This window comes from Vanellus vanellus, assembly GCF_965231255.1.
Source record: "Vanellus vanellus genome assembly, chromosome: 1".
Lineage (NCBI taxonomy): Eukaryota > Metazoa > Chordata > Aves > Charadriiformes > Charadriidae > Vanellus > Vanellus vanellus.
In genome coordinates this window covers 51,892,440-51,906,146 of record NC_138905.1, presented here as the reverse complement: position 1 = coordinate 51,906,146, position 13,707 = coordinate 51,892,440, and the positions used below count along the sequence as shown (strand labels likewise).

The 13,707-nt window shown below is 47.6% G+C and overlaps 1 protein-coding gene across 1 annotated transcript in view; it reads left to right on the top strand.

Annotated features, from left to right (window-relative positions):
- NTN4 (netrin 4) overlaps positions 1 to 13,707 on the top strand; it is a 48,788-nt gene that overhangs the window by 17,376 nt on the left and 17,705 nt on the right. The window contains exon 3 of the mRNA XM_082498362.1: positions 4,652 to 4,939. Within this exon, the coding sequence (XP_082354488.1) occupies positions 4,652 to 4,939 (288 nt within the window). The remainder of the gene's footprint in view (positions 1 to 4,651; positions 4,940 to 13,707) is intronic.

The following is a 13,707-nucleotide window of genomic DNA, read 5'->3' as shown; positions in this document are numbered from 1 at the left end:
GAAGAGCAGAATATTTTTACTCCATGGCATGCACAAGGCGCTGTGGGGCAGCTTCTCTGCTCCCACTTCCCTGGGAGTGGAGTGGGCTCCCTCCTGCCACCACCGGGCTTCCCACTGGGGGATCAGGTGAACCCGACCCTCTTGAGGCATATCAGTGGCATTCCTCACTCAGGGATTGCAGTCTACAGTTTCTGTTTGGCCGTGTAGAGAGACTTCTGCCCTGCCAAAAATAGCCCCTTGCAACTTTTAAATCCCTCCTCTGTTGATGGTGCTTCATGCAAATGTTGCATTTATAGGACATGGGATCCAACATGGAAGGAACATTACCCCAAATGCTAAGTATTTTGTTCTTTTTGTTTGCCTCCTGGTTTGTGACATTTGCTGCTCAGATATGAGATATTGATAGATATTTAGTTTTAAATGGAAGCTGAGATAAAGATTCAGTTCCTGGGACTGTGTTTAAGAATAATCCCAAATATCATAAGATTTAGAGTGAGCTAGCATCACTGGGACTGAAAATATCTTTCTGATAGGATATATTATGGCATGTCTAGCATAGAAGTGCTGTGGGCTTTCAATTTATTACTTCCTATTTGTTCTACAAACTAGAAAAGTTGGATTACTGCATGCACTAAAGAGCTGCTGATGTAAAGATCCAGGCCTCCCACCCTTTGCTGTCACACATGGTGCTGATTACTGGGAGAAGTCACATCATCTACTTGACATTGTAATGCTGGGGTTTGACACATTGTTGGTAAGACACATACACAGAGACAGACTAGAGTAGGAAAGCCAGAGGTCTGGTCACCATGGGGTGCTTTATGGTGAGGCTTGCTGCATGCAAGATGGCCATGTTCTGCTGCCATTGCTCCACCACCAGGGGAGTGTTTTCCCCTGTGTGTGGCGGAGCTTCTGGCAGAGGCCTCGCTCTGTGAAAGCAGGAACAGCATCATCTATCAAAAAGGATGTTCTCCTGTACCTCTTGGAGCTATTTATCTCCCTTGTGTAATCACAACATGGCTCTTTGGCAGGACCCTCCGGCACGGCTTCTGCCAGAGCTTTTGGGATAGGAAAAGTAATGGACTTGATGGCTCTGCAAGCAGCAACTTCTCTGGGGGACAGAAGAGAACTGCCATCCCCCCATCACATCTGGCAGAGGGGCTGCCCCAACAGCTAAAAAACTGACATGACATGTGCCCACATCAGCCAAGACCATGACTGTGGTGGCAGAGCCAGTAGGGAAAATTTCTCTCCCCATGGGTTGAGCCCGGCACGCATGTTTTCTGTGTGGCTTTAGCAGGATAAACCCAGAGGGCTTTGGGAAACTGTCAGAAAAAGGAAATGATGGCTGTGGGTTGGGCACATCAACATGAGCATCCCAGAGCGGCTGGGGAGTGCTGGCTCAACAGAGTCGACCAGAGGAGCCATCTGGCTCTGCCTGGGCAGCAGGACTGAAGTCCTGCCCAGTGACTTCAGGGAAATGATGGGCTTGTAAAACCCGACCATCAGGTGCACATGCGTGTCAGCAGTGCGTTCTTCTCAAATCCTGCCTATATGCTTCCCCTGCACAGGGAAACCTGCAAACTAAAAAATATTTCGGTTGAGGACACCTCTGACTGTGGTGGCCAGGGGCTGCTGGCAGAACCATAGGTGTGAAAACCCAGTCAGTTTTGCTGTGCAAACCATTGTTTGTTTGTAGACAGGATGCTGCAACCCTGGGCCGGTCCTATCGGTGGGAGAATTGCACAGAAAAGCCCCAGAAGAGGTAAAAGCAGGAAAGCTGGCACCTACATGTATGTATACATGGGGCTGGGGTGCTGGGCAGCACAGGGGTGCAGACCCATAACAGCTTTATGAGGGTGTGGTGGCCCCAGAGATGTGCTGACTTCTGAGACGGGCTGGAATATATCAGCGAGGTTAACAACTGAACAGGGAAATCTTGCTGGCAAACACATCCTTGACCTTATTATGCAGCCTCTGGGGGCTCCAGCTCAGTCGGTCGGGGCAGAGCGGAGAATTGCTGTTTGTATGGCATCCGACATGTTATAATGACTGGTTTGTATTTTATTAAAACAGAACCACTAGCGTCTGGGACAGAGGGACAAGTGTGTTTACTGTGTTGGCAGCACTGGGACCAGGCTCACCCTGTTTCACTGCCCTGCTGCAGGGTGCAGCGGGGCTCTGGACCTGGGGCCAGGGCTGCTGGGCACGGCAGGAGCGATACAGGGCAGCCGGGGGCAGCGGATGAGAGCCTGCAGCCCTTGGGAATTACAGATAGGGCTCGTGTTTAGCATCACTGTTTTCAAGCAGCCATAAAAAGAAATGTTTGTAATGTTTTTAGGGCCTGAGAGGGAATACTGGCTCCATTGAAAGCAGTGGCATAACTCCCCCTGAATTCCACACAGGCAAGATTTAACTCTGTCAGTGCAAAGGCGCTCAGGGTTATTGATTTCCTTGCTGTGATTGTCTTTACTACAGCTACAAGCATTGGTCACATGCATTAAATGGGGACAGATAAACAAGAAAAACTGAAAATTATGAGAAGAAAGTCTGTAGTTAAATCTAGCGTAAGTTGTTCCCGTTTATGTATTTCCCTTGACGTTTTCATCTGAATCAGGATGAACAAAGAATTCTCTGAGATGCAATTTATGTAATCTGAAGGAACCCAAACTGCTAGTTTTTACTGAAAATTCTCAGCATGACATTTTCCATCATCTCCACTAAAAGGAAATCAGTGCCTCCAGTTTGGATGTTTCCCTAGGAATTTTCTTTCCATATCTGAAAGCATCTTGTGTTCACAAAGCCACTAACAAATAAATGTGATCAGAATGACATTGATTTAAATTTGGGTAAATAACAAGCCTTGGGGAGAGGTGCAGGACCTGATAGTTGGGTTCTCTTAGGTTTCTGTTCATATCTGCTTGATATTTTTATTTTAGGAAAGCAGAAAAAACTCTGTATGTTCCTGAAAGAGAGGAAAAACAAAAAAAAACTTTTGAAATGTGTTACTATTTATTAATATCCCTCATCAGACTCAACACTCCCACACAAGGGGAGTACCACTCACCAGCCTTGCCCTCTGACCTTATCCCTTATCGATGTCTTTCTGGCAGAAGATGCCAGAATACTTTTGGGAAAGAGCATCTGCGGGATGGTGGTGCCAGGCTGCAGCCACAATGTGCTTGCGCTGTGCACGGTGTCCAGCACCAGCACATCCAAGTCCCGCTGTCACTGGCTTGCTGGTCAGGACCACGCTTGGCAGGCCGATGGGACGTGCAAAAGCACACTGCCGCCATTCAGCTCCAAAATGAGCTCTAAATCTTCCAGGCTGGGACAAAGCTTACTTTGGGCGGATCCTGGCAGCTCTGGAGAAAAGCCAGGTCCCAGCCAGAAGTGGTGCCAGCAATGGCACGGCTGGTGGAGGTGGCAGCCGGCAGGCAAAGCCCAAGGGCAGGCAAGCTGGCAGCACTGGGGTCATTATTGCCAGGATATGTGAATCCCGGTGAAATAAAATTCATCATCTGAAGTGTATCAGCCACATCCTTCGGGAAGAGTGGGTTTAGGGAGAGAAGGTTGTCATTCCCCTAAGCGGTGCTGGCAGGCTCACGCGCTGCCTTTTGCCGTCCTGGCAAGAAATTATATGTTCACCCTTTGCTGCCACACACCTCCTTGCTGTCCATAGGAGGCATTTCGGGTGGCGTGGGTGGTTTGAGGAGGTTTTAAGCCGCTGCTGGGAGCAGCACATCAAGCCATCACACTCCTCAAGTGACTGATTGAACGTTGCTTACAAATACTGTAGTTCATTGAGCCTTTGGTGGCTACTCAGTGAAGAGCTATTTAACTATTTAGAAAGTGTCACTGTAAATGAAATGTACAAGTAACTGGTACTGGTGTTGTTAATATGTCATTTTATGTGAACGGTAGCTGTATGTATTATAGGCTGTTTCTGATGTCACACTGTAGGCAGCTAGACCAACACTTTTAAAATAAACCTCTTCAAGAAAATTGGTTGTTTTTATCGAGTGCTCTCAATTTTCAGTTTGAGCCAATATTTACCTATTCAATCAGGCTGAAGTTAAAATAAAGAGTGACTGATAAGTATTTGTTTAAACTTCAGAAGCCCCCTGCTTTTCTTTCTTTCTTATCTCAGTTTTCTCAACTATCAGCTTGCTGTCACTAATTGCCATGCCTAATCACTTTTCCACTAGGAAGCAGCCTGGGACTGATAGGAGCCAAATATTTGGAAAACTGAGCTTTATTTGTTAGAAAAACCCACCCATTCTCGGGGAGGGGAGGTTAATGAAGAGTCCTCCACCACAGCATCGCCTGCAGGACCGCCATCCCTGCTCTGGGCCATGCCACGTACCAGCGACACCGACCTCTGCTTTATGTTGATGGCGAGATGTTGCTTCACACCCAAAGGGTCTGGACATCATGTGGAACGGGGCATAGGGGATCACAAGGGGTCACTTCCCACACACTGGGGTGGAGGTGGATTTGCTGCTCCCACCGCTTGTGGAGGGGAAAGAGCATCATGAGACCCTGGTGCGTGCTCCTGGGGGATGCTCCCACTGCCATCCCACCCCCCGGCCTGCCACAGGGCTGGCTGATGTCCTTCTTTCTAATTCCCTTGCTGCGTTTCTCTGTCCAGGTGATATACCGAGCCCTGTCACCACCTTACGCCGCGGAGAACCCCTACAGCACAGAAGCCCAGGCGCAGCTGAAGATCACCAACCTGCGGGTCCGGCTGCTGGAGCGGCAGGCCTGCCCCTGCCTCCCGGCCACCCCAGCTCCGCAGCCCCCGCAGCCCCCGCCGCCCCTGAACTACGCTGTCTACGACTTCATCGTCAAGGGCAGCTGCTTCTGCAATGGCCACGCTGACCACTGCGTCCCTGTCGCTGGATTCAAGCCTGTCAAGGCAGCCGGTGTTTTCCACGTGGTATGTACACGTGCCCAACAATGTCTATGCCGCAGGAGAGAGAGTTTTAAAAACAGTAGGGAACAGTATAGAGTATGGTATATGTCCAGGTATACGGTATTTGACATGTGATGCCCTGAATTCCAAGCACAGTGAGCAAAAGCGGTCTTTACAAAGGAGGTGGTTTCAGGCTGAGGTGCTGGGCTTCCCTTGTGCCTTGGTGGAGGATCCACCGGGACTCTCATCCTTCAAGGGTGCTCCACGGTAATTTAAGTTTATTTATTTCAGGTGCATCCTTAAAATAAATTAAAATTGGTGACTCCCTTCTTCCCCAAGATGCTGACTCTCAATAACACAATATCTAAAAGATAATAAATGCAGGGCATTTTGATGGTAGAGAGGGAGGAGAGCTTCCTCAAATGTACTAGTGATGTGATTGCCATTGCTTTTGAAGGACCATCAAATACTGGGTTGGTTCCTGAACTGAAAGGAAGGAGAGCTGGGATTTGCTTCTCACTCCCAGTGCTTTCCATTGCACTTTGCAATACCTTTCTCTGGATAAGAACCCTGTGCTCCAGTTTTGAGAGGACTCCCATCAGAAGACCTCTGAGCTCAAATCCCTTGGGACTGACCAAGACATAAACCCCCGTCCTCCCACATCACAGAGAAGCGAGTGCCACTAACGTGTTGGGGAGGTGATGGGCACAGCAGCGACCAATGTGTTGGACACCTGCGGCATGGTGTGCCTGCACCCTGCCAGTCCAGGGACACCCTGGTCTCGCTGCCCTCAACACATCTTGTCCTTTCTGGCTGTCTTTGCTGGCTCTGAAAGTCCTGGTTTTGCTGACGGAGGAGCAGTAGGGAAAGCCAGAGCAGTCAAACATATTGCGCTGAATAATGTTAGAAAGAGAAAGACCATAAAAAAACCTGTAAGGCAGTTACTCGAGGTAAAGAGGTCTGGCATCTGTCCAGCTCTTCGGGGAACTCTCATTTCACTTAAATTATGGTCTCAGACATGAAGCAGACAGCATGTTTCCCTTCTAATAGAGCTAGTCTTGCAACAGCTTGAAAATATAGCAATTTGAAAACATGCAGCGCTATGATTGATAAGGCTGTTTCAAGTAGCACTGCTCTGCTTTCCACAGATGTTCCCTGAGTGAAAGTCTTTGAAAGGGGCTGTTTGCATGGGATTATTTCAGTGGGATGCAATTGCACAGGAGCGTGCCCCGGAGCACCGCTGAGAGTTGTAACAGAGACTACAGCCAAATACGCTTCCAGTATGGCTACAGCCTATGGAAACCGTAGTGCGCAGGTAACAGGCGGTGCTGTGGGAAGGAATCAAGTGCCAGAACTGCACCGAAAACCAAAGCAAGGAATAGCAACAAACCCCTGCGTCAGCCCCGAGGGGACTGGAAGTTCAACTCCGGTTATAAATGTGTATGTGCCAGGAGTCCCAAAGGTGACGTTTTTGCAGTGAGGCTGACTCATTTTACTGTGCCTTACAGCTTATTCTGCATGTCCGTAAGGGATGTGCCAGTGTAGGGATGACGTAGCCCCATGGTTTGCAGGGCAGGGCAGGGAGTGGTAAGATGTTTCTTCTCCCAATACCACTTTTTCCACCAGAGGACTGGGGCAGCTGGGGCTGAGCCCGGTCCGTGCCAGGTTCCTGTCTGGTGCGAGGCTGCAGTGATTTGGGGACTGCGGTGGCACACCAGTCATGCATTTTACCTGAAAAAGTCAGTTACATAAAAGATAATTCTGAAGAATTATGGTCAGTCATTCAAGTGTAAGATGGGGACTTTAGTATTCTTGTCTTTATGTAACTGTATATATATGGGGTTTTAGCAGAGCCTTCACTATAAAACCAAGGACAGCAAAAGCTGGGAAACACATTACCATTTCTCAATATGATTATAAAGTCTAGCTCCTTTTTTATGCTTGTTTTGACCAGAGCATTCCTGAAGAATATCCCCTAAGTTAGAGAGTTAACATCAAAATTTAAGCAAGTTTAAGAACTTTAAAAAAAAAAAATTAAAAAAAAGTATACACTAGTTTTCTTAACCCCCTACTGGTCTTAGCCCACAGGCAAAATCCTAACTGCAGGTTTAGTTTCAGTCCCTGCTTCCCCCAGTGGAAGAACTGGATGTGATATATTTGTTTTTCTCTTGCACTGCTCTGGGCAGTAAGCTGGGGTGTCTGGGCAGCACTGGGCGTAGCTGCCAGGTCTCAGTCAGATCTCACTGAGCAACCAGAAACATTTCAGCCATCTCACCCAGAGAGGATCTGACAAAGCCACGTGGGGATGCAGGGTTGCTGGTGGCTGCTGCTCGGGCAGGTTTGGTGCAGGAGCCTGACCCAGGGGACCAGGATGCTCCACTCAGCTTCGGACATCGGCAAGGCTCGCTGCCATGGGATTCCTACCATCCGATGCATTTTTTCATGACAGCTGGGAGTGGCTGAAGGGAAACTAGAAGTCCAGCTTGGCCATGAGATAATACTGACCCAGGACATCTTCAGGGCATGGGAGTGAAATGCGAACAGGGTGGCTTTGTGGACAATGGGGGGCTCCTTCCACCCCAGCAGAAGCAGCTCTAGCTTCATTCACTGGGGTGGGATAACCTGCTTTGTGGTCCCTCTGAGTCAGGTCAGAGTAAAGGGGGACTTTACAGAATCCAAACATTTGCTGTGAGAAAAAATTGTTTCACATTAGCCCCGCCAGCAAAAAGCAATAGCCAAGACCTGGTAAGAGAAGAGGTTTGTTTCTGTGCCCTCACCTCTGGCCAGCTGCAAAACTCTTGCCTGTGTCAAGAATCGGACCTGCTCTGCAATCTGACTGCGATCTGAGTAGAATCACAGAATTGTTGAGGTTGGAAAAGACCTTTAAGATCATTGAATCCAACCATTAACCCAGCACTGCCAAGTCCACCACTAAACCATGTCCCTCAGCACCACATCTACACATCTTTTAAATACCTCCAGGGATGGTGACTCAACCACTTCCCTGGGCAGGCTGTTTCAACGCTTGATAACCCTTTCGGTGAAGAAATTTCTCCTGATATCCAATCTAAACCTCCCCTGGCACAACTTGAAGCTGTTTCCTCTTGTCCTCAGGAACCACCTGGTGTCCCCAAGCTCATTCCATAGTTATGAAGGGGGTGGGGGGATACAGTATGGTTGGGATCCCGGGTACACTGAGCTACTGTGCTAAAGCACTTCTGTATAGTCAGGTTGGGTGAATATTCCTCCCCTTTCCCACATGCCTAACCCAGTGGCTGTTATAAATTGTTATCATGCTACTGACATCAAAAGATACTGAAGGTCTTCTCCGGCAGCACTGACAGAAGCCTATTGTACAAGGAATTAAAAAAAAAACACCGGACAGCCCCCACACCCTGGACAACAAGCTTTGTATTCTTTCACAAGAACAAGATAGGATATGAGAATTTTCTCATGCATAAATTTGGTTGTCTGGTGCTTTGGGAAAGAATACCTCCCCGCATGCTGACAGCAGCCAGTAGGCATCGGTTCTAAAATTGGCACAGTGGCTACAGTTTAAAAGCTATCATTACAGAGTCAACATGAATGCCGTGATTTTCCTTTCAGCTGATATCGTGCCCATTTTCCATGAAAGTAAAAAAAAAAAAAAAAAAAAAAAAGAGAAAATACAATTTTAGCAGTTCCAAGAAAGAAACTCTATTAAAAGCAGTTGCCCCTCCCAGCTATTTAGCCTATTTAGACTATCAGGTCTTTGGGACATTGATCTTCCTTTAGTGTTTGTTTGTGTTGGATTCTATATAGTGGGTGAGTTCTTGCAATATAAATCAATTCATAACAGGTGACTGAAAGCATTTTTCCCTCAACATAGCATTTCTTCTCACTATCCAACATTTTGGAACATGATAAACAAGGAGGAAAGTATTTTGTAAGATTCAACTAAAGAAAAAAAAAAAAAACATGTATTTGCAATCTGAAAGGAAGCGCTGGAAGGTTATAATTCAGCAACAAAAGGCTCTGGAAGGAAGCATGTCCTAGCAACTGTCTTTGTAGAGAGAAATCAGTCGCTCATTTATCTTACAGAAGTCAACTTTTGTAACACTGTTTGCATTGTGCCCTCTAATGACTGACGTTGCGACGGGGCTGTCGAGCTAAGAAGGGAAACAGTGTGAAAGTGAACTGGATGTAAAGACCCATGACAAAATGAAAAATGGTATGAGAAGGCTTTGCCGCTTAAATGAGTCAAGAGCCGTGTGAATGCTTAAAGGGGTGAGACGTTCTGGGAATTGTGTTTGTGTACTTAGCAATGCTCCAGAATGACCCAAGTGGGTACGCCTTACAGTTAAATGTAAATCGAGGTGAATGAAAAGGGAGGGAAAAACGCCTTCTTTCCCTTGTTGATGCGTGGGGGTCACATTTTACCTCCAGAAAGGTGTTGAGATGCCGGAGAAATCTCCGAGGTCAAGTACATCATTTCCCTGCTCTACCTTGGGTGCCAGAAGAGCTGCCGGGCTGGTGTCTCAGCCCTGGCTCCCAGCCACTCCATGGCACGACGGGGAATTTACAGGGCATCACAGTCTTGCATCTGGCCCTCCTACAGCTCTTACGGGCATTCATTTCACCCAGTGCAGACAGTCCGTTGGCTGTATTTTGCCTGCCACTGCTTCTATTTTCCTTCTATTACCCCTTCTTCTTGTCCTTTCTTTTTCAGCTGTCAGTATTTCTTTGTAACTAGAAAAAATACCTGTCTGCCTATAGGCTGCAAGAAAGGGCTTGCTAATATTCACCTTCTTTTGTTGTTTCCGATGCATAAAAATCTTTTCTGTCATGCTGGAATTATGTAGAAGACAAAAGAGATTTTCTTCAATGAGATAAAGCTAGGATGGAGAGATGTTTAAAGCAGAGCTCTTTTGGGGGGTAATTGTTATAATGCGACTGAAAGAGAATAAATACATCAGCCTGAGGCAAGGTTTTGGAAGCACTTAGGTCCGACTTTCATTAAATTTCTGGAAAAAAGCAATAGGCAATAAAAAGGTATTAGCTAAGCAGTTGCACTGGGGAACAAGTTATTAAAGAGCCTGTTCTCCCCCCCCCCCCCCGCTCAGTTGAGCTGGGCCATTTAGCTGTTCAGCTTGTTCATTAGCAGGTCTGCACCCTGCTCTGCCTGGCTGAGAGGGGTCAGGGCCACCGTGGGACCCAGGAGAACCTTGCAGAGGCAGAGTTTTCTCAGGGTCCAACCTGTTTGAGTAGCGCCACTAGATATCTACTCATACTAGGCAAAGTTTTTGCCCCACAAAGGAAGAATCAGGGATAGCACTAAGACCGTGAGTGATCTTTACAGACTCAGCACCCCGGGAACTGGGAACCCAGCTGCCTTTCCCAAAGTTTGCTCCCAAAGGCCAGAGCCTGAGCATCAGATGCAGAAGCAGGGCCGGCCAGGCCGTCACGTCCTGTGCCCCCATGTGGATGCTCACCCAGACATGAGTCCTGCTGAGATTATGATTCCCTTGCCCCGTGGCAAGCAGGGGCACACTGGTTTGCAAAGAGTGCATGGCAGGCTGGGCCACTGAATGGCCATCCCATCCCACGCCAGGCTGAGCAGCTCCTGCAGAGGGGTTGCAGGACCCACTGCAGGATCTGGGCTTGGGAGGGAGCACCTGATGAAGATGCTGAAGCATCTGGTTGTGATAAACCCTGGAGGAAAGGAGACTGCAAAGCAGCGCCCTTACGATAACGATGGGGAACACGTGGTTCCTCCTCACCCAGGTTGCAACAGCCCCCGCCAGGCGCTCAGCACTGGCCGTGGGAGCAGGTTTCCAGCCCCACCGAGATGGCTGGGGAGCCTGCACCTACAGACCTCTGTGCTGCTCCTGCACTTGCCATTACGCAGAAGTCGGAATTGTGCTATTCTGTTATTTTTTAAGCTTTCCAGCCAGGCCGTTAGTTTTCTTCACCCTAGGTGCATCGTACCTTTATAAGCAATCAATACCAGGGACATTATGCCCTGCTCTGCCTTGGGGACTCTCTAAACACCGGCTGGCTTGATTTGAACTATCTCCAAATTTGGTTCTTTGCAGTGCTCCTTGCCACAGCATGTGAGAGCCCACAAGCCTGCTGTTGCTGCAGCAGTTTTTTTAAGTTTATAAAACCTCTTTCTTTAGCATTCACATACAGATTAAGAAGTTGGCGCACAGCTATTCAGTGGTTTACTTATTAGCTCTGCATGCCAAATTAATGGCTGCACATCAGGTTCTTGGGATACCCGTCCTCTTCTGTTTTATTTTCCTCCACCTCCCCCTATTCTGGCAACACGGCATGCTCTATTATACAGTACTTGGGCTTTCAGAACGTGGAGGCTCTTGTGCCTTGGGACTGTGAATGCTCCTCGGCAGGGAGTTTTGCCCAGCTCTGTGCTGGTGTCTTGGGATGCTTAATCCTTTGCGGGATTCTTAGGTGCTGCTGAGTTTCAGAGTTGTATATTATTAATGCTGAGCAGCCACTGGCTGATTGATTAAGTCCCCACTGATTCTTTGTGCAGCTTTGGCAAGGGGGAAGCTGAATTTGAGGGGTGAGGCTGCATCCTGCGGGCCCAGGCAGGGGGAGCATGAGTTCCCACAGTAATCCCAAGAGTCACCATGGCTGAGACATACCCCTGTTTGCAAGTCTTCTCCCACATCTCTTTTACTTTGGCATCATGATCGACAAATCACCAAAGGACCACCTGTTTTTGACCATGGTACCCTCTGGTTCCTTCAGGTCACCCTCCCATCCTGATCACACATATCCGAGGTCTGATTTGTCCCTCTACCCTCAGACCTGGGTCAGTCTGAAGAGGAACAAGCTGAAGGATTTCTCTGGCCACAGAGGTTCAGGCTACTACAGCCTGTTTAACGATAACCACTCAATGGCCAAAGGACTTGCAAGAAACCCCTACCAAAAATAGCATCAAAGAGTTAGGGCTCCATCAAAACCACCAGGACATGACCACATGACTAATAAAAGTTTAAGCAATTTCTGTTTCCATGCAGGTGGATGCTTTTAAATATGTGTAAAGTAGCTCTGTAGCATTGGCAAAGGTGTAAGCTTTGCCTAAAAAATACATGAGAGAGAGAAATTTTGTTGAAGAGTGATAATTTAGGAAAGCAAGGCATCTGAGAGTTTGAAGAAGAATGCTTTGTAGGTGGTAGCAAAAATGAAAATATGAAAACATGAGACACACTTTGAGAACTAAATATTCCCTCTGCAAATTTTTGTTTCTTTTCTGTATTTGCTTCTCATTCTTTTCAAACATTAGCACACTTTTAAGCACATATCAATACAATAAACCAAACGGACCAACTAGTATCTGTGGTGAGACCAACTGATCAATGTGATGAGGCCAAAACAGCACAGAAAGCGATGTTATCTTAGTATTTGTGCTTTAGCTTAGATACTTGCGTGTTCTGTCTGACTCCGTCTGTATCTGTCCATTGCTTATGCAGTCCAGTTGCTGTACTGTATTTTGCTTATTCCTGCTTTGATGATCCAGACATTTTAATAAGGCAGGAAAGGATCACTTGAAAAGTTTTCAAAATATTTTGCTATTGGCATTGCTGCTGAAAAGTCTTTTAAGGACCTTCAAGGTCAATTTTGAAGTTTTATCTGTACTGGTTACATCTGACCCTTTTGAAATATCAGCTAAAATCTACTCATTAAAAAAAAAAAAAAAATCGGAAAGTCATGGTTAGCCGGGGGGAGGGGGGGAATGTGAGGGGGTGGGGGGGGTGCACCTACGTAACAAGCAGGAGCTGTTTACAATGTGCTCAAGGTCCTCTTCTGTTTTGTTTACTGATTGGGTTTTTCACAGGAACCTTTTTCGTGGCAGGTCTCGGCAGCAAGTCATACAATTAGGAACAGCACACTTGTAAAACCATAACTTAAATAGAGTGAAAGGCAGCATTTTCCAGTAGAAGTTAAAGCCGTGCCCCAGTTCTGGGCTGGACCACTGGCTATCCCGACCACCCTGTGTCGCTCCCGATGATGAAAGCAGCCGGTAGCCCGTGCAGCTCCCCAGCTCCATTGGTTTTTGGTTTTATGGCCAACCTGTGGCATGAGTACAGGGCCACACCGGCAGGGCAGGCTGTGGTCTCCGGCTTCTTACAGAGCAGCAGAAGAAGCTGAACCGCAGTCAGTTTATTGCCTTCCTTTCTCTATCACCTCCCCTGCGACTGGTGAAGGAAGGACACCAGGGTGGTGAGGCACCACTTGGCTTGTGTTTCGTCAAATGCAGGACACTGTTCCAGCCTTGAGCCCGGCCATGTATCAGATGTCTGGAGGGACTTGCAGCTGAAATGCTTTTAGTAAAACTGTATTTAAAAGCAAAAAGTCGAGCAGAGTAAAGCTACAAGCACAGGCAGCCAGCAAAATAGCTATGGTAGGTAGGTGCCCACCACTCTCCGCAGAAAAAGGCAAGGCCTTCAGCCTTGCAGGCAGAGCCATGCTGCTTCAGAGCTTGATTTCATTGCATCTAGGGCCTGCCTGGCTGCTCTTGCCCTCTGGCTACGTCCTGTTTTCTTTGGATTTGCCAACAGTGTAATGCCAGAGGCTGACCGGGCAGCTGGCGTCGAGTGTGCTACACTGGCTTTTCATCTCTAATTACCCTGTTACACTAGGCTGTCTAGCTGTTAAATTACCTATCTGTCATGAAGATATCCGAGTATAGTCACTCATGGTCTTTGTGCTATCCCTGGTTCTTCCTTTGTGGGGCAAAACCTGTGCCTAGGATGAGTAGATATCTATGTTTCAGGGGTCTGAAT